Source organism: Scatophagus argus, chromosome 7 (genome assembly GCF_020382885.2).
Source record: "Scatophagus argus isolate fScaArg1 chromosome 7, fScaArg1.pri, whole genome shotgun sequence".
Classification (NCBI taxonomy): domain Eukaryota; kingdom Metazoa; phylum Chordata; class Actinopteri; family Scatophagidae; genus Scatophagus; species Scatophagus argus.
Window position 1 is genome coordinate 21,919,339 of NC_058499.1, and position 23,460 is coordinate 21,942,798.

At 39.7% G+C, this 23,460-nt stretch overlaps 2 protein-coding genes across 2 annotated transcripts in view; both read right to left on the reverse strand.

Annotated features, from left to right (window-relative positions):
- Window positions 1–15,572, reverse strand: part of si:ch211-266k8.4 (USP6 N-terminal-like protein) — a 59,438-nt gene extending 43,866 nt beyond the window's left edge. The window contains exons 1-10 of the mRNA XM_046394102.1: window positions 15,303–15,572; window positions 14,449–14,536; window positions 14,215–14,322; window positions 12,714–12,906; window positions 12,192–12,317; window positions 11,057–11,180; window positions 10,479–10,548; window positions 8,548–8,662; window positions 8,051–8,168; window positions 2,148–2,260 (exon numbers count right to left, since the gene is read on the reverse strand). Coding sequence (XP_046250058.1) covers window positions 2,148–2,260; window positions 8,051–8,168; window positions 8,548–8,662; window positions 10,479–10,548; window positions 11,057–11,180; window positions 12,192–12,317; window positions 12,714–12,906; window positions 14,215–14,322; window positions 14,449–14,536; window positions 15,303–15,448 — 1,201 coding nt within the window. The 5' untranslated portion in view covers window positions 15,449–15,572. The remainder of the gene's footprint in view (window positions 1–2,147; window positions 2,261–8,050; window positions 8,169–8,547; window positions 8,663–10,478; window positions 10,549–11,056; window positions 11,181–12,191; window positions 12,318–12,713; window positions 12,907–14,214; window positions 14,323–14,448; window positions 14,537–15,302) is intronic.
- A 1,972-nt stretch (window positions 15,573–17,544) lies between these two features.
- On the reverse strand, window positions 17,545–22,543 carry olfml1 (olfactomedin-like 1). The gene is made up of 8 exons (XM_046395348.1): window positions 22,050–22,543; window positions 20,929–21,032; window positions 20,591–20,781; window positions 19,973–20,076; window positions 19,272–19,463; window positions 18,350–18,530; window positions 18,107–18,266; window positions 17,545–17,967 (listed from the first exon to the last, which is right to left on the reverse strand). Exons 1-8 carry the CDS (start codon window positions 22,170–22,172, stop codon window positions 17,811–17,813), a joined length of 1,212 nt encoding a protein of 403 aa, XP_046251304.1. The 5' UTR covers window positions 22,173–22,543; the 3' UTR covers window positions 17,545–17,810.
- Window positions 22,544–23,460: the final 917 nt, after the last annotated feature.

Here is a 23,460-nt window from a genome sequence, read left to right on the forward strand (position 1 = left end):
CCTACAGCTGCTACCCTCAGTGAAGCATGAATCAACAAACTTTTTGGAGTGTGTCATGTAAGCAAAAGTTAATGTAATCTGGAGCCTCAAGCAGAGATGAGGAGCAAGCTACAGAGGTCAGGACGAAACCAGTTTTTATCATTTTTAAACTTGTAATTTTCAGTCCCAAATGACACCTACTCAAGTGACATCACATGAGGATGTTTATAAAATGTTCAGGCAGGTCTCTCAGAAGCTGCAGAAGGCTTTATGCAATTTCTTTTCTGCAATACCACTCCCCTAGTCTTGACTCACATCATATAATTCTACCGGTGCTTATTTTTTTTACTGTGACATGTGAAAATGCCCTTTTGATTTTCAGAAAATATGCTCCTGTGAAATAAATAACCTTGTCAGGTCAATTCTATTTTGACAGCTGAAATCACAAATTTGCATTGAAGGGTTCTACAATCAACAGTTCAACAATCTCTACAGCACATTCTCTATATACACTCAAGCCATATATGATCAAGTCATATGAGCATCTTTAAATGTCACATAAACAGACATTTTCCAGCAGCAGCTTTTGCAGTGCTTAAATTTATATGCATTTGGTTACAGGAGGTCCTGAACTTGTAATGGGAGTATGACACACATGGCACAAGAGTTTTTACATCACAATGACAGTGCTGGGTGACAGCAACAGAGAGAGAGTGAGAGAAAGTGTGTGTGTGTGTGTGTGTGAGTGAGTGAGAGAGACAGACAGGGAGAGAGGGAGAGAGGGAGAGAGAGAGAGAGAGAGAGAGAGAGAGAGAGAGAGAGAGAGAGAGAGAGAGAGAGAGAGAGAGAGAGAGAGAGAGAAAATACACGAGCGTTTGATCGTGTTGAAAAGGCAGTAAATGAATCAGCTAGTTTCCCCTGCTGCCTTGTGGGCTAGACAGTCTGACAGGGCAGCAAATAAGGATGACTCATCCTGACTCACATGCAGCCACACACACAAATACAGGTGGGCACACATACACAAACACACAGTGATGAATTATCACCACCGTAAAACATGCTTTTGTTGTTTCCAATTGCCCTTAAAGGAAACCCCTCATGCTCTCTCAGATTCTTCTGCCCGTTTCGCAAATACTCTCTCACAGCTCATTCTTTCATGCTTGCTCACTCACTCACTCTTTCTGTTACACACACACACACACAACACTGTCTCTTTTTCATGCCCCTCTTCTTTCTGCTTCCCAGCTGCATCGACAAACAGCCCTGCAGCCACCAACCTGTGACTCATCCTTGTAGCCTTTCTGAGTCTGTCAGGATGCCTGCACAGACACAAGCACATGTGCACGTTTACAGCCACGAACACACACATACATGCACATCAGGTTTGCATTCCAATCTGTCTGTCTTTTGTGAAGGTAAGACTTCAGAGAGGGGTTTCCAGATCTTGTGGAGCTGATATCTGAACAACCTTCAAAAGATAAAAGCTTCTTTGATCTGACAAGTTATGGAAGGCACAGACACACACACACACACACACAAATGCAGCCTGTTACATGAACTTTGTCACCAGCGCTTTTGGAGATTGTCAACTGATACTGTGCCCAAAGTACCGTTGTTAAGCCAGAATGAAATAAAATAAACTCAGCATGTAAGACACTGAGATGTTTGAACAAAATCAGAAAACTACATCTATGTCTGAGATAAAATATCAACTCAAATATCTCACTGCCGATGCCAAAACGTCAAGCAATAAAATGTAAAAACTTATAATGCAGGATGCTTGCTAAAATATAAAAAGTGTGTAAATGGAAAAGCAATGTGCATAAACAACCAGGGAAACTAAGAGTAGGAGGTGAACAAGGGTGACTGTTTCCTCCTTTTGTAATTGTGCTTTCAGTCTAAACCTGGAAATGTCTTCTGAAAGGTCCAACCGTGATGCACTCTGACACACACTGACCAAAGAACAAAACGATGTGAGTATGTGTGTAACAAGATCAGCATGTGTGCCACTGAGGGTTAAGTGTTGTAGGCTGAGAGAGATACCAGAGTTTGAGCGCCTGTGTGCTGAGTGGTCCCCAGTGTCCTGCTGTATTATTAGCTTCCGCTTGACAACAACTGCTTTGTGTGTGTAGTGTGTGGGTGTGTGTTGGGCGGGATTGGGGGTTTACCTGCTTTGGGTCCATGGTGGATCTCGTCCAACACCAGACTGTTCATACATTTAAGCTCCCAGTCTTGGACCTCAGTATTCCAAAGGGCAGGGATCAACACCGTGTACTGGGCCCTGCAGAGGGAAGCGAGGTGTGGAGAAGAGGGAGGGTGGGTGAGAGAGAGAGGGTGAGAGCAACTGTTACTGAGATTGGGTGACAATTTCACAAAAAAAAAAATCTAAAAATGAGAGTTGAAGAACTTTTCAATTCTACCAAACAAAAGTATTAACATACAGGTATATCAATATCTGAAACGACTACTGAGGGCCCTCTTAAATGTTCTTAAATGTCCTGAACAATAATAACTGCTAAAGCAAGAAAACACTGGTTCAATGTTCAACTGGGCATCTGATAATTGCCTTGAGACAAAAAAAATGTGACTGTGTTTCTTTATTAATCAAAGTGTGGACATGCAGCAGCATATAATGCAACATTAATGTGAGGTGAGAATGATGGAGGACGAGACAAAGAGGAAGAGGAAGCAAAGAGAGAGACAGAAGACGAAGAGAAGGCGATAAAAGAGTGATATGTACCTTAAGATGGACCACACTGTTAAGCTATCAATCCCAGTACATAATGATAAATGGCTGTAGACAGCAATAGAAAATGAAAAGAGAGAGATAATGGGAATTAACAATGTATGAATGATGTACCTGTTAGCTAGTTCCTGTTAGCTCATTTAAAAAGATCCATCCATCCCCACGGTTCCCAAACCCCATGGGTACACCAGGTAATGTGGGAAGTAAAAGCATCCAATCTTAAACAGTGTGAACAGCCCAATGGAACTGCTAAAATCACCTTCATGTATACCATCTAGTGCTCAGAAAAGCAATAGTTTTTTCTTCCAAGTTTATCACGAGTCAGGATGCTAGCAGCAATACAGGTATTGCCAGCCGAGAGGCTACCATGGCCACTGAGAGTAATGATTCTGATGGGGAAGCACACTGCTACAGCGAGAAAAACTACTGGTACATTATCAAAAAGTTGGTTTGGGATTCTGGTGCTGGTGCATTTACTCGGCTAAATTGTGTTATATGTGCAAAAGTAATATCTGACATGTTGATGATGTGAGATATTACTGAGAACCTGATAAAAAGCTGCAACTCTGGTTAGACTGCATGCACAAAAACAAAACAGAAATCTTCTGGTTCTTGATTTTTCGGCACACGTAGCCTACAGTAAGACTGACTTAATGTAAAATGCTTAAGAAACACTGATCTACACTGATGAGGAGCCCTGAATCTGCCAGCTCCACTAATGCTGCTCTGAAGCCGCTCCTAACGTCTGACTTAGTGCTACAAATTGTTAGGTGTATAGTATGATTCTAATGCAATATGTAAGTAGCTTGACATGATGGTATCCAAAATACTTCAAAGGCTATTCTCATTTTGATTATATTTCCCATGCTATTTAAGAGAGTGTGTGTCTGGTTTGCTAGAGTTGCCTTAAAAGTATCACTTGCTGTTTCACAAAACTGACTCATTTCCGGTCAGGTTTAAAGCTCCCAATATTAGCTACTACTACTACCAATATTAACTTTTGCACATATATCTATATATACTGTAACAACAAGAGATTGGTGCAAAGTTCTGGTTTGTTTGCTTATATCAAAAATATATTGCGTGATGTATCTGTTGTTATCAGATTTTCTTTGTTAACGGCCAAATCAAGAGTAACAGTATCTGTCTTTTCTACTCTTTTCTTTAGCATGCAGCAGTTTGTACACCTTGTCACATTTGGACTCTGTTCAGACGCGTTTGTGCACTTGAGTGTACAGCTCTCTTACTGTTTTAGCAGGATTTCCCATGTGACTGTTCTGAGGCACTATAAATCTCAACAGTACCAAAGCTAACATTTTATGCACGTCTACACAGTTCAGGGGAAAGTATGACATGAAGTCAACAGGTAGTTTTACATTATAAGATGTTACAACAGATTAACTTCCAACTCTAACCTTCTCAAACAAGGTTTCCATATCAGGTTGCTTCAAGGAAAACATGGATGTATGTAAGACAGTTAAATGGGAAGGAAAAATCTAAAATATACCATCAATAGAATGATCTACATAACCAGCTGGGACCTACTGAGTGTTCCTCAGTCTGAATGTAATTGGGAATATTAAAATGGTTGGTAGTGGGGGAAAAAAAACAAAGCAGAATATTTACTGAAGCCAGCCTTGTCAGGGTGAAGTAAACAAATGATGTGTCAACCCCTCTAGCTGAGCGAGGGTGTCAGTGTGTCAATGAGGATAAATGAATGAATGAAAAGAGGCATATAGGAGGAGAGGGGGGTGCAGAAAAGAAAATGAGAACATAAAGGAGGAGGGACAGCCCAGGGAGGTTTATGGGAATTGACTACTGTGAAGGAGGGGGCAAACAAAAGAGAAAGGCATTGAACTGGTGAAGGGAACTAAGAAAAACTGAGTCTATAGGGAGTGCGTAGGAGAGGGTATAGAGGGTGAGACGGAGACAGACAGGACTGGACACAGGAGATATGGACACTGAAGGAGGGACAATAAAAAGCAGGTGCTGAAAGAGATGAAAAGCCCTTAGAGCTTGTTATGAGTGTTGAAGTTGTATGGGAAGCCATGATTAAAAATGAACAGCGATATATTTTATTGTAATACAATAATTCAATTTCAGTCTATTTCTATTATTAATACAAACACCTAAACAAAGGGATATTATGGGGAGAAAAACAACAATGTTAATGTAGTGCCTCATGTTACTGTAAATTAAGTTTAAGGAAAGAAAGGCCGTGTAGGGGGTCTGAGGCTGGAGATCAAGCAGGTGTAATGGTACTTACTATTTAAATGAGGCAGCTAAATATGAAACAACAAGACGTGGGCTGTGTTCCAAATTGCATACATTTTCTTTTCACCTTTAGTACACACTGAAGCTACACTCACAATGTACATACTGTTGCCTGGAGTGTGCGTTCAATTGGGACATACATCATCGTTAACACTGTGCCTTGAACTGTGACCCTCTAGACCATACATCCATCGTAGTCTGTATTACAAAATCTGAAGGTGAAAAAAAGAGCTGTCTTCTCTCAGTGACTCAGTCAATGTGAAACATATTCTGCTGTGCAGAAGACTGTGGGACAGAACAGCCAGAAAACCATGCTGGCTTGTATACTACAAAAAGTGACCAGAGGCAGTAGAACATCCTGGCATTACTGTCACACTGCATCTGAAAAATTATGTATCGAGGCACACTAAATCTGTTTCTAAGACTAAATAGAATGATAGTATGGGTATTGGAAAGCAGCATAAGAGTCTTCATCCACGCTAGCAGCAATTTGAGGCTGTACTTCTGCACAGTAGTGCTTTGAGCTAAATGCTGGCGCAAATATGACATGCTCACAGTTGCAATGGTCGTGTTTAGCAGGTATGGCACAGGACTGGACAAAGTGAAATTTTGACCTGATGATGGCAATAGCCTAGACATTAAGGGATCATCAAAATATTTTCAGATCATTTTGCAGGGGACATGAATTTATGAACCAACTTTAATCTCAATTCACCCAACAGCTATCAAGACTCCAAACCACAAATGTCAACCTCTTACATATTATCCCCTGGGCACTGCAGATACCTGTAACAAATTTTATGGCAGTCATCCAATTTTTGTCAAGATAGTTGAGACCAGCCCTGCGACTGACTGATGACCAGTCCAGAGTGTACCCTGCCTCTCGCCCGTAGTCAGCTGTGATAGGCTCCAGCCTCCTTGCGACCCTGACGGATAAGCGGTAAAGAAAATGGATGGATGGATGGATGTTTGAGACCAGACCAAAATGGCTAAATCGACCAACAGACAAATTGACGTCACCATCAAGTGAGCCACACCACTAAGATGGCTAAAAACAGTGGGGGAGGCAGAGCGCGTATTATCACTCAATAAAAGGGAGAGGGAAGGGAAAAGAAGTAGTAATAAGACACTACCAAAAAGCACCGTCCAGCTGAAAAGTTTAAATGAGGAGTGAAGGAAAGAAACACCAGCAAAGTGTAAGAAAAACAGACAAACAGAAACTGAATAAATCATTCACAGAGTGCAAAGCTGCTCTTTGACTGGTGACGTAGGGTGTGCTGGGAGTCATTGTTGCAACCTATGACTGAAGTGACAGCTGACTGACAGCTCAGTGTCGACAGACAGGCACAAGAGATGGATGAGCAACTCAACCAACCATTAATCAGAATGGTTTATATGGGTGCATGACATCTCCCATTTCCACCATTCATAGTGAGTAGGGGAGGAAAGTTGCTGAAGGAAAATTAAGAGAGGTTGAAGATCTCGCTTCACTTCCCTCTCTCTCTCTCTCTCTCTATCCCCCCATTTATGTCAAACCCTTCTCTAGTCATTTCTCTCTCTGACCCCTCCCCCTCCCACACACACACACACACACACACACATTTGTCTTCTTTTCTCTCCTTTTTCCCCCCATTCACTCCGTTCCCCTCTTTCTTCAACAGGATCTTCCCAGTGTAAAGGGATCCTGCCCTGGGAGACAGTGGGACCACTTAGTGTTGACTTCTAACCAGGCTTTCAGAACGATGCCAAGCAAGCAACAAGGACTTCTCAATGTGACGTGATGGCAGGCTGCCCACTGAACACCAGAGCTCGAACAAAATGGGACTGTCAGTGACGCCCTTGATGCACACATGCACAAGAGAAGAAGTGATTCACACGTGGATCAAAATGTGCTGTTTCTTTCCTTGTAGCACAGAAAACATAGTTCAACGTACAAACACATAGGTGTATTGGGTGTTTATAAAGGCTATATATATAATGTTGCAAATAAAGCATAGATAATTGTCACCATAGTGATCTTAAAGATTTGTCCTCCATAATTCACTTTACAAGACATTGGTCCGTACCTAGCACGCCTTCTCCCTCTCTGGCTCATGATAAAGGGTTTTATCACTGCCTATGACACAGCTGCGTTTATGGAAATTACATGGCTGTGTAGGCTCCATTTATCCAGAGTCTACTGCACGGATCTTTGTCCAAGATAAACAAACTTAGGTTCACACAGTGGGACCTTTTCTACAATGAGAAGCACACATGAGTGGGACATTTAGGTAGGTAGTGGAAGCTTATCTATTGAAGCAAATATGATAAACTGGATTTTAATAATCACTGTGCAGCAGTCTGTCACACACACACACACATACTGGCTGTATACACAAACCCAGTGACCCTGCTGAGTTGCTATAACTACAGCTCCATGTCAACAAAACATGTGCGACGGCATGTGACGTTTATATTCAAGATAGTGAGAGACAGACAGAGGGATCCGACTGAAAGCGGCATGGGTTGCCATTGAAGAAACTAATTTGGCATAAAGGATGTTTGATCCAAACATGTACAAAAACAACCACAGCAAAACAATGACACTCTACTTCTCCTGGAATGCTTGGTGTCAAAACATGTCCAGCCCTGATGAACTTATTGATATTCATGAGCTGCCTGGGGTTTCATTTAGGACCAAGTCTAAAAACTGAGCTCTCAGCTCTGAGAACTGTGCTGTGCATTCTTCAGAAGAACCAGTCGCTTTAAGCACATTCATGAGGGTGGTCTGGGACAAAATTCATGGATGTGGATCTCGGACAACACATCTTTAGGCTATTTTGTGCTAGACAAAATGTGGATGGAGAGCCTCACAAAAATGTGAGGAGGATGATGATGAGATGACACACAGAAAATATATGCATAATATAAATAATAAATGTTAATAAATAAAACTGTTTGTGAGCACAAAACTAATACTTTGTCCAATTGCCAGATAGTATTCATTAATAATGCTGTCCCCTGTTCAAGTTTACTACTTTACTTTTCATTTTATTTTTTAACTTTACTTACACATCAAAAGGTACTCTCAGCAGCAGGGGTAGCACTGCTCCCTCATCATGCAGCTCCATCAGTTGAGGCTCGAGGAGCTCAATGATAGTCAGAGCAGTTCGGAAGACAGCTGACAGGCCTGAGGAAAGACACCAGGAATTTACAAACATGACTGGGGTAACATACATTAATCCTTTATTAGTGCAAAGTAGGTTTAAAAGATACAGTAGAAATGAAAAACATAATGAGTTATCAACCTGTTAAACCAATACCAGTAGCCTGGTAATCTTTTCCCTGGACCAAACTCAATTATGCTCACATTATTATTATTATTATTATTAATAATAATAATAATAATAATAGGTCACAGTAAAGAAATAACCATTGTCTTTGACATTTAAAGGGCCATGACCCCTTACCACTAAACACTATTGTGCCATCCCCAAAAAGCAAATAGAAAAATCTACAGTCCATTGTTTCTTCCATTTGCTCGTGCATTTGTGCATGTGTGTACATACCATGCAGAATTATCAGATCCCAGACAGCTAGGACAGAGTCCCAGCAGGGCAGGGAAGAGAAGAGTGTGAGGAACCATGGCATCACAAAGTGGACTGATAAGACTCCTACAGAGTCCTGCAGGGAGGTTGGGAAAACAGGAAGTGTTGATTTGGCATAACCAAACATTGCATTCAGGACTTGCTTCTCTGCCAATTTCTGTCAAATATACTCCATTAATGCTCTCCTAACCAAAGCATCTATCCACAGCACACAGAAGCAAGAGTGATTTAACTTAAACTCCACATTAGTAAATTTCTTCAACTGAATTTTTTACATGGTGTTACAGATTAACAATAATGAGCTTCTCAACATCTGCCGAATGATGAATTATTATTTTTTTTTTAATAAATTTTGGTTTATAATATTACGGGTTAGTAACGGTGAAAATATGCCTTTCAAAATTACACTCAAATATTTTAATCTTAAAATATTAAAGCCCGACACTTAAAAAGCTTAAGCTCTTGTTTGTTTGATGAGTACAGCACATGTAAAAAATCTGTTTATGGCTCGTCTCTTGCCTTCCTTAACTCTGCTGAACAGCTCTATTACAAAGGGAATGCTGATCTCTAATAGGTTTTTCCTGTAAGAGGGCAAAACTATTGTGCCTACAATAAGCCCCTGTGGTGTGTGTGTACGTGAGTGCGTTCTGGCTCCAAAAGGGCAGCTTCCCTCCAAGAGCTGCTGAGTCGACGCAAAGTATAACAATCCCTTCAAAGACGCTTGAGCAGCGCCAGTGATCGAAGTGAATGCATTAGTGTGTGTGCAAACAATTGGACAGAAGATTTTGAATGGAGACGAACAATGCGATAAGACCGTGACCGAGAAGACTGCCCAGAAGAACGCTCATTATCTTCCAAACCATAACTGAGAAAAATCATACTTTAGCAAGACAAGTCAGCTTCGGAAGCTGACTGAATATCTGACACACACTTCTGATGACAACAACAAGCTCACAATGAGGATGCTAACACACTCTTTTGCATATATGATGTCTTTAGTTTATCATGCTGGCATTTAGCAGTCAGCATAGGAAATGAACTACAGCTGAGGTTGATGGGAATGTCAATAGTTTTGAAGGTTTTTAGTCTTAAACCAAAGTATTGGGTAAATTAAAACTTTGACTGGATGATGGTGCTAAATGAAAGCTTAGGGACGACAAAAGATATCACCAGCTTTGGTAAATATCTAGCGTATTTATGGCAATCCATGAAATAGTTGTTGAGACGTTTCACTGAAAATCATGAAAGTCAACCTCTTGCTGCAGCTAGCGAGGAAGACTCACCAGTCAGTGGGATTGATCTTACAGCAACCATGAGTGCCTGTACAAATATCACAAGCCAATCCAGGTAAACATCAGTTTTTCCATGGATCTTTTTGAAAATCCGCAAAAACCGACCTAAGCTTACATAAGCTTGTCATGCAGGTAGAATTTTTCAGCTGTGTAGGTTTTCTCAGCAACTACTGATGTTACTGAGTGCTAAATAGCTTGATAGGAAGTTTAGATTTACACTCAAACGTACATGTCACATGCAAAAAATACTCAATCAAGACACCTGTAAAAATTCTTATTTCTCTCATAAGGTCTGTAGTACATAGAACAAACTGAAGACATACTGAAGATAAAATATTGCCCACAAGTACAGTGAGTGACAGGGGAGGCCCAGTAGCTGTCCACTGACCCATTTTCCTTTCAAGCATTGTAAAAATCTGCAGTACAAACAAAGGCACCATATTTTCCCTCCAGTTTTCCTTTAGGTACCGTGTTGAAATCAATACCTGGATCTTTTAGTCATGAAACACAGAATTAAAATGAATCATTGGGCTTCTCTTTTTATATACAAACCATGATGAGATAAAAGCTGACCTGAAATGAAAATCTAAAAGCACTCACCATATGCTGAGAGAGCTTTGGTTTCCTGTGTTTCAGGAATTCTTCAAACACTTTCACCTGATGCTGGACCCTGATTAGATCAAAAATAACACAGTTTAGTTTAGTGTAGCTGTGCCACAGATTCAATTCTAAGAAAACAGGGAAGTACATAGAGAGTTTGCTTCAGGGATCAATATGAGTGGACCCAGTTTTCAGATGCAACTACTGAAAGTTAGTATTTTGGGATTTTTAAACATGAATATACAGATTCTGATGACCACACACAAATGGCATCAGGGAAGCGTTTTTGCGTAAGGGATTTTAAAAAAAAATGTACGTGTATTGCTGCGGGTTTCTTGACTAATCAGAACAAACATTTCTGCAGTTTGCACAAGCAACAGTAAAAAACTAGTAACAAAATATATCTTTGCCTGGCTTCCAGTAATGTTGGGCAAATGACTGACTGGTTGAGTAAATTTCTAAGTACATTCAGTACTTTGTAGTATAACATTTATACAAATCAGGTTAGATTATTCACAGTGTGTAGCTATTATTTCATTTATGTTTTTATTTATTGTATACTTCAAGCCCATTCTTACTTGGTGAGGTTGAGGTCAAACAGTTCAGCCAGATATTTGGGTTTATCCAGCAACGCTGTCAGAGCCCAAAACGCCTCTTCTTCACCCAACTGCATCAGCAGCACCGCAGCTATGTAGGACATCCCTGTTAAACACACACAGACCTTTCTGTACATACACAGTCTAGTTCCTATGGAATGGGGTATCAGTGTTTGATATACTGCATTAAAAATATTTAAGATACAAGAGCATTTTTTATGAAATGGCTGAGACAAAATATTTCAGTAAAAGAAGCAGGGAGCACTGCTGAGCAGGATGGCGTGGCATAACTTTAAAACGCTTTCTACAGACCATTGTGCATATCAGCCCTAATCATAACGGCATCTTTCCAAAATACAATAAATTTCCTATGGAAACACCATACAGAGCAGGACATACTATAATGGTAGGAATGTGGAAACTGTAAACCATGAATGGAATATTAGTCAAAAAGAGGAAATTTCATTTGATGTTTCTACTAACTAGTATATTATGATGTTACATTTAATAATCCTTTATACATACAAACATGACAAAAACAAAAAAACATATATAAAAAACGTGACCTATGTAATCCTTTGCCAATTATTGAGGGTATTCAACTGCTGATTATTAAGTTTCATTACTAACAAAACATTACTAATAAAAGCTTGTGTTGACATTTTCACTACCAAATTTTCACTTCGATTTTAAATTTTTTTCTTTATTCACAAATTAAAATAAAGTCAAATGCATCTTGAAAAGTCTAAAACTCACCATGATAAAAAAAAAACCTGTAATTAATAATATGAAAACGATTTCCATCAAAGTTCCTCAGCAGAAATGCAGTAACTCTTTTCTTTATAGTCCTCTGCCTCCATCAAGTGGTCATATTATGTACTGCAGTGTGTGACACAAATATGAGTCAGGGAACACAGTGCGAAGCTCAAATGATAACAAATGTCCTCTCCCTAAGCATTTAGAGTTAGGCCAACAAATGATAATAATGATAATAATAATAATAATCACAAAGAAAGAAGGAGCACTGTATACTGCTTTAAAATCCCTATTCCCACATCTTATATAAGTAGATATATGCTGTAAAATTATAGCACAGTCCAATCATTCAGTGCATTACCTTGGCTGTATCCAACCTGAGGGCTGTATTTGGCATAGGCTATGAGGACCCGGAAGAGTTTAGCCTGACCCTCAATGGCTTCTGGGCTCTCCCCCATCAGAGAGCGGTGTGTAGGGAAGGAGCGCTCTGTGGACCAGGTCAAATTAATTTTAGCGATTTTAGTATTCAATTATTTTTCTCCCATCAATAGACATGAATGCTGGTTGTACTTTGTGCTCCCAAAGATTCTCTGTGTCTCTTTTTCATTTGCACTTATTTGTAAAGCTGTGGCCCAGTCGCTGCAAAACTTCAATCTTAACATATCGCACGACCAGAAAAAAGGATTAGGGTTAGAGTGTAGTAACACACATAACTAAAAAAAATCTTTACATTTAACCTTTTCACATTCTTTTGAGAACTGAATAGTCAGTTTGAATTCAGTTCTGAAATCCTTGAAAAAAGCACAAACAATTTACTTAACAGAAAACAATATTCAACTTGCAAACACAAAGCCTAAAAAGCCATTCCACTGTCTGAGCTCACGTAGGTCCAAGGCGATCTGTCTGAAGAGTGTGATGTCATCTACAGAGTATCTTGGCTCTGGGCAGCTGGAGGGCTGCTGTTGGTTCAAGTCCAGGTCATTCTGAGTGTCGCTCAGTGTGGCAATTGCTGACAGGATCCCATACTCACTGACTCCCAAGTCCACCAGGGGCCCTCGTACCTCTGACAAGCACTTCTGTTTGAGAAACCCAAACACATTCCCACTATTAGAAATCAACCAGTCAATACTATGCTGCTATGAATGAATAAGAGGGATCAACACACAACCTGGATTAGTTAAATTATGACAAAATCATGGCTATTGGTGGTGATGTGGGAAATTAAGCTTTCTGAAGCACTGAGCAAAATGGCCACATCTGCTGGCCAACTTTTGGTGCTGCATTTATAGGAAGGACTACAACCAAGACACCTGAGTAAAACTGCAAACCAGAATACAAGTGGTCTCACCACTGTCTTTATGGATCATTTGTTCAGTGAAAGCTACATCATATAAAGTGACTACTTTTAAAGAGAGTCTACAGCTGTGGTAAGCTGTTAAACACTGTGGTAGATTGTGGTTGATGCACAAGCAACCCTTCTGAAAGAAGAATGATGTAATGAGCTTTCATTTGAGCTGATGACTTTTAGCACATAGAGCTTAGGTACTGATACATTTTGTGTTATCCATCTACTTTAAAGAGACAACACTGTGTCGAGTAGTCTGCTTCAAGTTTAACATCACTAGTTACTTTAATTGTACATTCAATATGAACTCTGGCTGCAGCTATCATTTTCAATACTGACTACATCTGCAGAATAATTTGTTTATTAATCAATCAATCATATTGTCTATAACATGTCAGAATATAATGGGAAAATGCCCATTACCATCGTGACCCGTATCTATTTAACATTTTTGACTTTTCTGCTTAATTAACTGACCAATGGTTTCAGCTCTAACATCTAAAGAATGGAAGCAACCTGGATTAGTTATTGTAATGTCTGATCAACAGTCTAAATTCCAGAAATATTCAGTTTGCAAAAACAAAAACAACAGCAGCAAATCCTCACATGTGAGAAAATAAAACAAGGATGTGTGTTTCATTCACTAATTTTTCTTAAAAAGCAGCTGAAATGATTATTTGATCATCAAAATAGTGACCGATTATGTTGTACTGATTAATCAAAATCAATTAATGGACAAATTATTTCAGCTCTAAAAAGAACTGTCAACAGAACTCAAACTTACAAACAGTTGAAGCTGATTATTTATTATTACTATTTAAATTTCAAATAATGCAAGCATGCCTGTTGAAAATAATGATGGTATTAGATGAGATGTTGCATCCACACTTTAGTTCTGGAAATAACAGAATCCATAAAAATGAATGGAATTATTAAAGTATAAAAAAGTAAAATGTGGTGGCTTTAAAATGTGTTGCAACGTTACTTGCAAAGGCATAAAACAATCCATTTTCCCAGTTGATGTCTCACTGTACTTTACCTGGTAGTTGAAGTCACTGGTTTCTCTCAGACTATCAATGGTGAGAAGACACTTCCACACTCTTCCTCGTAGGTTTGGAGGAATTCCCATCCTGATAAATCGCTCAATCTGAAACAAAAAGAAAGTGAGTGGAAAAAGAAGAAAAAGTGGTATGTATGTTGCAATCACTGCATAGTAAAATAAATAAACAAAAGAGTTGATCAGAGGGTAGACAGATTTGTTTCCACGTCTCACCTGGCTCTTGCAGATAAAACTGGCTCCATTCCAGTAGCTTAGCAGCTCACACAGCTCTTTCACCCTCACTGAGCTCAGCTTGGGGTAGCTGACAGAGACAACATGGTGAGATTAGACTGACTCATCTGTTTCTGGAATTGGGCTTATTTTTGTATTTATTTTTTTGGCCACTGGTTTCTAATTCAAGTCGATGGGTCCATGCTGGTCTGTATTGCTGGTCTAAGTGTTCATGAATAAGATTTCACTTTTGTTTCTAATCACATTATGATCTCTGACATCATGCCATCGTATCATATGACATTTCATGACATCATTCCATTATATCATGACATCAGATTCACATAATCATCAAAATTATCAGTGGTGTAAATGTATATTTACTTAGCCCTTATAACCAAATGGTGCCTGGTTGACAAGAAAGCGTCATTCAGCATTATTTCTATATTTCATTTTTATGTTGAAGAAAAACTGGAACAATTGCGGTGGCACTTGATTTCTACGTTTAACCATACTGGTCCCAAGTTATGTCACATATTGCTAACAAGTTAGCAATCACGCTGAACTCAAACTCAAAAAGTTACGCACAAAAGCGGTTGCATATAACCATTTACGTATGCTCCTGTATTTAATTAACCTTAACAGAATGGTTTTTGGTTTAAATAAAACTAAATATAATAACTTACTTTGGATTTGTGTGAATAGTTCTCTCCAAACTCTACCAAACTTAAAAAAAAGAAGTGAATACAGTCCTAAAGATGTCTTCAGTCATGACAACACTAAAGAGCTAGCTTATTCACCGAGTTGTCAGGAGCTAGCCAACCTTGTCCAGCAAAAAACACAACTGCGTCCCTCACCTGTAATCGTGACATCGTTGATGAAGTTTTTGGTCTTTACGTTTAGTAAGAACAGCAAAGCCGAATTCATCGAAACGCAAGTTCTCACTCCGTCTTCTAATCGTTGAGCTTCTTCTGCTGGCGTTACTACTGCTTCGCCTCCTCATGCTTTGAAAAGATAGTCGCAAAATTTCGTCCGTTTCAAAAAAATCTCAGTCGTCTGCAATGTCCAGCTGGTGTATCCAAATTCAACGGTCACACTCGCCCCGCCCCTTTCTGACGTCACCGTCAACTGAAAATGGGCGGGATGAATCAATGTTCAAAGACCATAAACAGAATACAAAGAGGAGTGGATTTCAGCTGGTGATTCATTGTGTTTCTCAGCGAATGAAAAGGGAAAGAAACACATGCGACATGCGAACAACTCCAACATGGTCATTTATATCAGCGAAAGGAACAACACTGAAATTTTAAATATAAAAAAACAAGAATGAAGTAATATATTACTCAGCACAGGCACAGTACAAAGTGCAGAAAACCTATGAAGCTTGATTCATTTATCTTTCATATTCTCTTCGCTGTTCCTTTTGTGTTTTAATGATCTTCTCTGTTTTTCTGGCTATATATTGAGATTAAAACCTTAAATGATGCTCATATCTTGCTGATGTAACCAAATACCCGGGGATCTGTCTATACATTCTGTGCTGTCATGCCCCATCATCACTTCTCGGTTAACTTCTGTTTATGCTATCAGTGATGACATGTTTCACACTCATCGTCACATCGCTCTGTATGATGACACAGTGTGTAAGAAGGATTGATCATTTAATGATATTCATCTGCCATGTAAACATCTACGGTTAAGCTTCCAAACCACTTCACATCTCTTCTCTAATTTATATATTATAATAATGCAGTAATCCTTATCATACATGGGCTGATCTCTAATCGTGACATAACTCAGATAGGCTTGCAGAGTGCCTGTTAAATTTAATGAATACAAACTGTTCTCAAGCTTGATTTTTTTTTTCATTCCCCTTTCAGATTTTGAAGATTCACAATCTAATGTTTTAATGACTCTTGTAATGGTTTCTGTTGCTTCTATCTTATTACTTCATTGTTGACTGGCTTTTGTGTACTCTATGAACAGTTGTTTGACTATAAATGGCTCCTCAGGTCTTGATCTAACTGGGACAACCTGATTAAATAAAGTACTTTCACAGAAAGAGAAAAAAAATTAATGAAAACACTTATAGTACTGCTAATTTACTTCATAAGGAATTACTGTGCAGTATGCTGCCTTGAGGGCAGCACGGTGGTGCAGTGGTTAGCACTGTTGCCTCATACCAATAGGGTTCCAGGTCTGAATCCCGGTCTGGGTCCTTCTATGAGGAGTTTGCATGTTCTCCCTGTGCCTGTGTAGGTTTTCTCCGGGTACTCCGGCTTCCTCCCACAATCCCAAAAACATGCACATTAGGTTAATTGGCTACTCTAAATTGCCCCTAGGTGTGAGTGTGAGTGTGTGTTTGTCTGTCTTTGTGTGTTGGCCCTGCAATTGACTGGCGACCAGTCCAGGTTGAACTCCGCCTCTCGCCCGTAGTCAGCTGGGATAGGCTCCAGAACATACATGTTCTGAATGCCTGTATAGAACATATGCACAATGTAAAATGTGTGCAAATATGGGTGCAGCTGGATAAGTGTACAAGTATAAAACTATATAGACAAAGGTATTGGGACACACCTCTTTAGTATTGAATTCAGGTGTTGGGCTCGGCCCCTCACTTCCAGTGAAGAGAAATCTTAATGCTTCCCACACAGAGTCCTGACCTCAACCCCATCCAACACCTTCGTGATTGTGATTCAGGCCTTTTGGTCCAACATCAGTGTCTGACCTCACAAATGCTCTGCTGCATGAATGGGCAAAAAATCCCACAGAAACACTACAACATCTTGTGGAAAGTCTTCCCAGAAGAGTGGAAGCTGTTCTAGCTGCAAAGCTGTCTGTGTGTTTAGAGTGTGATGTCATTAAAGTCCCTGTTAGTGTAATGGTCACCTACTTTTGTCTATATGGTGTATGTCTTATAGGTCAGTCAGATGGTGATTCAGCAGGCCACCAGAACATGAAATACAAGAACAGTATGTTAAAAATGTGTCTTTTCTGAAAAATTCTCAACTGTATGCCACATCTGACCAACACACCACAGCCTGTCTTACTGTAAATAATTGACATCACTCACTGTGGGCAAGTTAAAGGAAAGACATATGACATTTAATTGTTCTTTATTGTGGTGATATAAAGAATAAAGCCTGCATAGTATAAAATGCCTTTGGCTGGGCATGATCCTAACATCTACAATGATTAACAGTGATAAAGGCAGCATCCATTGCCAGCAAAGGATCACTATACTGAACAATAGTAGATTATTCGCTACTAATCAACAACCTTAACTGATGCTATTATAAGTGATGTCTATTGCCTACTTTGGGACTATTTTCGAAGTCATAACACATGTTTTTAGATGATCATCTTCAATCTGCAGAGACTCGGTAATGTCTCTGTGTCTCCACTTTGTATATGGTCTGGTAGCCGTCGTCCCAGGCATACAGCTGTTTGTCTCCAGGGTGGTAGTGGATGCTGCTGTGGCTGGTGTAGCGCTTTGGGAAGAACATCACAGGACTCTCATCACTGCAGATGGATGGTACAGACAAGAGAAAATAAATAATAAAAAAAAATGTTCACTGTATGCACATGTACATGGGTAAATATAAGAATGCATGCTTATGTGTATACTGTATCTTGTTGGTCTGTCTGTGTGTAATCCAACCTGTGGATGGTGTCATGGATGTCGTAGAGACACTGTACGGTGGAGCGTCCTCCATAGCGTGTGTTGTAGACCACATAGAGGGTCCCACATATTATGAAGGCCCCTTCAGCATCACGGCTTCTGCACTGTGTATCCCAGGTGTATTCTACTGCCAAAGTTCCTGAGGTAGAAAAAAAATATATGTGCTCAGTATAGACCAGGTTCATTTACATGTGGAGGTGTGAAGCGATGATTTGCTCTTACCTGTATCTAGTTTGGTAATGATCAGGTTTCCTCCATATTCAGGGTCGGCATGGATGACCCAGAGGCCAAGTTCGTCCACAGCCATGTCCAGGTAAGTGTTGGGGTTCAGACTGTAGACTGGCAGACGGCCTGCCCCTGGCAGCAGTGTACTGTCCACTACTGTACCATTCAACAGGTCTACCTTTATGTGATGGAGAGAGACACAAAAAAAATCACTAATGCTGTCATTATACAGCCATGCTAGTGGCTCTATGAGGCTGCAAGCAGGAACACTGCTGCTTTTAGATGAATAAAAAAAAATCTCAGCATGCTAACACGTTGAGATTTGTTTGGTAAATAAAGTTAGCCTGTGACTGTATATTGTGCTTTCAATGGCTCAAGGTTCTTCTCAATTTTCTGCAGCAGTTACATGTGCTCCAAAACTATTTTGAAAAAAGGAACAAAACTGTTTCTTTTAGACATTTTTAGCTCACTGACCTCAGCTAACAAAGAGCAGGAAAGAGGACAAAAACCAACTCCCCAATGACTAAGCTCCTCTGAAGTGATTAGGGAATCCCTTAAAAGGTTAAAAACCACATCAGCAGAATGCATTTCTAATCTTTGGTTTCTCCCTATACCTTCACAGTCAATATATCTTAAAACCTGTTATTCTTAGACTGTAGTGGTATGTGGCGCCATCTCTTGGTAGAAACCTGGTATTGCTTGAGAGGCCTGACAAAAGATAAAATACCAGAGTCCCCATCCAAAAGCTCCACTGCAGCTCTGCTTCAACATTCGGTTAATTGTAATTAGTAACTCAGTGACTGTTGCCAAGTAATATTTCATTCAGACCCTTTTATATCTTTCAAATGTGGTACATATTAACAAAGAAATGCCCTAATTGGAAACACATATGTAGGTTTTGATTATGTCAGTCACAAACCTTCAGTAACTGGTTGGGTGTGTCTGCCTTGTGGCAGTACAGGAATCCATTGTAGACCACATGGCCTGTCCCCTGCCAATGGAAAGGCAGCTGTACCATCCTAGATGGTGGAGTGGAGGTCTTCTCTGTGAAACTTTGCAGGGAAACATACTCCAGCAGAGTGTTGTTATGAATTCCACTGAGCAGGTAGACCTGAAAGATTGTAACCAGTAGATAAGTGAGTGTTGACGTTGTTGGTTTAATGTGTGGTTTCATGCTATACACAATAGTGATTCTTTCATATTGGATTTCTCCTGTGCTAATGAATGTCTTTTGAAATGCAAAGTCTAGAAAGAAGATATATTTAACCACTGATTTGTTTAATAGAAAAAAATAATTATCAAGCTTTATTATTAATAGTTCTGAGGTGAATGAATATGAAATATACAAAAATTTGTGGAAATATCTTCTGTTTCAGGAAATACACCCTACATGTGTTGTTGACTCTATAACCCCAACCTCAGGGAAAAACTAAGGAAAAAAAGGAAAAAAAACTAAATTCAGCTTGATTGTTATGAGAAGAAGAAGAAGAAGGTCAGTGATCATCCATCAACAGCCCCATGCCGAGAGGAAGACAAACAGTCTGCTACCCACAAAAAAACACAGCTGTCTCTCCACTGTAAACAGTCCATTATGACTGTAATTACGCAGAAAGAGCAGACCTTGGTGGATCCTTCAGATGGGTCCTTGAACCAGGAACCAGAGGTGTCTCCTGTCTTCTTCACAATCTTGAGAGACTTTATTTGAGTGAGGGCTGTGCTGCAGTCTGGAGATGGTGGAGAAAAGACCGGGAATGAATGGATTTTTATTGATCTGTAGTACATCATACTGTACAGTACATTTTATGCCCATATCTTTTTACTGCTCATTTTACTCTTCTCTTTCATTCTTCTCCTCCAATATTTACATCATAAAGAAGAAGAAAGAAGAAGAATACTGTAATCCACATGTGCACACGCACACACACAAACACACAGAGCACAGAGTTGTTTTCCCATAACTTTTTGGCTTAACCACCTCTTAACCATAACAATAAACATTGCTTGCCTAATCTTAACCCTGACCTTAACCAAACCCTAACCTCAACCTGACCTTAAAGCCTTCACCCTAATATTTAATGATTTATGCTGTGGGGGCTTGCATTTTGTCCCCATAAGTATGGCTGGTCTCCACAATGTGACTGTGGAAACAGAGTTTTGTCCCCACAACTACAGGAATGTGCACACACACACACACACACACACACACACACACACACACACTACAGGTACACTTCCTACCTTTCTCCACTTTGATCTTGGATTTCTTTTTCATCTGGTCGAGTTCTGCTGCCTTTATCTGTTGTTCCAGTAGTGCCTCCTCCATCTCAATGTCAGAATGGATGGGAATTTTGTTTTCCAGATATTCCAGCTCTCTCTCCACCCGGTCTACTCGCACAGACACGCTGTCCACCTGGCCCTTCACCTCTGATCTATGGAGCAGAACAGGCCATTTTTCACAGTTCTCAAGTATCTTGAGTAACCACTGTTGCTCCTTTATTTAGTGACATACTGTTTAATACATACACTGCCTTGTCCATTGTTCACCTGTGAGCTAGTGATTTTTCAGCCAAGTTTACCTTAGAACACTGACAGTGGACAGATAACCCCTGATTTCAGAAGAGAGGTCATACGTCTTCTGGGTGACGGCCACTGTGTTTTGTTCACATTGATTCAGACGTTCCTGATGTCATTAACACAGAGAAAAACTTGTAAATGCAAAATTAATGCAAGATTACATACCTCGGGAAAGAAAAAATACATTTTTCAAATTAAAATTTGTGAATTGATAAATAATAAAAAATACAGCTGCTTATTTCAGTGCATCCAGGACTTTTGTTACTCAGGCCTTACTTGCCCTACTTGCTGTCTTGAAGGAGTTATGGTGGCTACAATGTCAGGTAATGTTAACAAACTTGATATAGTGGTATAAATGTCCTAATCAGTCAAATCACTGACTATCAGTGGTTTTATACCTGTGTTGCTTTTCGGTTTCATTTCACCATTACTGTCTGTGGCTGCTTTTCAACAAAAACAGTCCATCTTTAAACAAGGAAATACAAGGACTTTTCTGTTAAAGACAATATGTAGTTTCCGCCACTAGGAGTCACTCACTAAACCAAAGATGTAACTCGTGTTGTATCAATGGAGCTGTAGAACTTATTATGACCACCACTGCTGATGAAAAGCTATGTGATGTGACAGAAATATACCCTGATAAGATAATGTTTAGTGTTTAATGTTTTTAGTCACGTTTCTTTAAACCGAACTTTTGAAAAGAAGACAAAATGCATTGTTCCCGCTACAGCCTTATTTGGTCTGGCTCATGGTGGCTAAACTGTTTAAACTTTAACTTGATATTGTGCTATAACAGAGAGTAAAATCACCAACTTTGGAATTAAAGAAGATATTATAAAAATAAGTCAGACAGCTGAGGATGCCAAAACTTGATCTGAACATGGTGTACACTTAACACGAGTGATATTTTTCATTCTCCAGTTCATTAATGTGTTTATTCTAAGGTCTTATGCTTCTAACACAACAAGAAAATCTGAAAATCTTAAAAGTAACAGTATAAGAATATACTGTATATTTGAAATCATGTAGTTAGTTGTTAATAGTGAGAGCGCCAAAGACTGAGGTTATAGTGCTGAGATGTTTCCTGAAGGATGCAGGTACCCGATGTCATAGAGACACTTACCTCCACCTGAGCCAGTCTCCTCTCCAGGTACTGGATGATAAAGGCATCCTGGGATGAACCCTGGCTGTGGACTGAATCCACAGTCAGACAGAGAGACAGGACAAGAACAGGAAGCACTGACATTTCTTCTCTATCAGCAACTCAGCACTGAAAAATACAGCTGCGTCCCTATGCCTGTGTCTGAAATCCTTGGTCAGTGATAACGAGAGCCTTTTGAGACTTTTTATGTATTTCTGAAACTCTCCTGCAAAGTACAACTCACAGTATTCAGTACTGAAAATAAACCAAAGGAAAGAAAAGATCAATCCATATGGCTTCAGTCGCAGTTTACAACAGCCTTGCTGAGCTGAAAGTAATCCTTGATGATCTTTAAATGGCTGGATATTCTTTTCTCCTTCTGCTGCGCTCAGTAAGCGTGTTAGTTCTGTTAGAGTCACTGCTCCAGAACTTTCTGTTTCTACTTTGTGTCTCTGATCAGTTGTTGCTCCAGTCGATTTGGATCCAAGTGAACCTCGCCCACGGTCCCTCCCACCCCCGCTCTCTCTCCTGCACTCTGTCTCTTTGTCTCTCTCCCACCCTTCCCCTCTCTGGAGTTTGTGTTGAGTTATGAGAGAAAAGGGGAAAAAAAGCAAAGGCAGAGAGATAGAGCTAGAGAAACAGTGAGAGCTACAAAGAACTAAGACAGTTCATAGCATCCTATTGGTCAAACATCAGTTTTTTATTGTAATACTCTCCAGATGGCCTGCTGACACGTCCTCAGTTCTCACACAGAGCAGAAGCTGTTCAATAAAAGTTGTTAACCGTGCTGTATACAGTAACAACACCAGCTCCACATCATCATGCGTGTAAAACAGCAAAGAAAAATCACCTACAAAACACATACGGTCTTCACAAGATGACTCAAGCATTGTTATATTGTATGACTCAAAGGATGTTTCTGCTGGCAGGATTGCAGGTTTGGATATTAGATAGTATATTATATAGCTACAAAGCAAATATTACGTAGATGCCTTGTAATTTCTTTGCTCCTAATTCTAGCATGTGATATAAAAAACATACTATTATCTAATATAATAACCTCCCAAAGCAATGGTTATTCTGACTGAGGAAACTGAGGGCTCAAAAAGTTGTTACGCAGCTATTTATTTATTGAAGTTTTAATGTTTAGAGTAGTGTGGCTCCTGACATTATTACCATTCCTGGTGATCTGGATCACTCTGAGTCATTTCAGTGCAAAAGTTGTCACTGCCATTATAGCTAATTTCTGGTTTGCTTTTATCTCCATCTGGTGCTTTTTAGAGCCACCTGGGTCTGTTTCCTGGGCTTTTTGTTGTGATAGACAACATCTGGTTGGCAGCTTTTGACACTGTACTAGCTCTGGCAATTATTAAACACACAGCTTCATTTAAAG

Excerpts from the sequence above, each read along its gene's own strand:
- olfml1 (XM_046395348.1), bottom strand. The coding sequence starts at position 22,172 with ATGTCAGTGCTTCCTGTTCTTGTCCTGTCTCTCTGTCTGACTGTGGAT. Across the intron at positions 20,782-20,928 it reads TCCACTGTCAGTGTTCTAAG|ATCAGAGGTGAAGGGCCAGG; the intron begins GTAAACTTGGCT and ends TCTGCTCCATAG. Across the intron at positions 19,464-19,972 it reads CATCTGAAGGATCCACCAAG|GTCTACCTGCTCAGTGGAAT; the intron begins GTCTGCTCTTTC and ends ACAATCTTTCAG.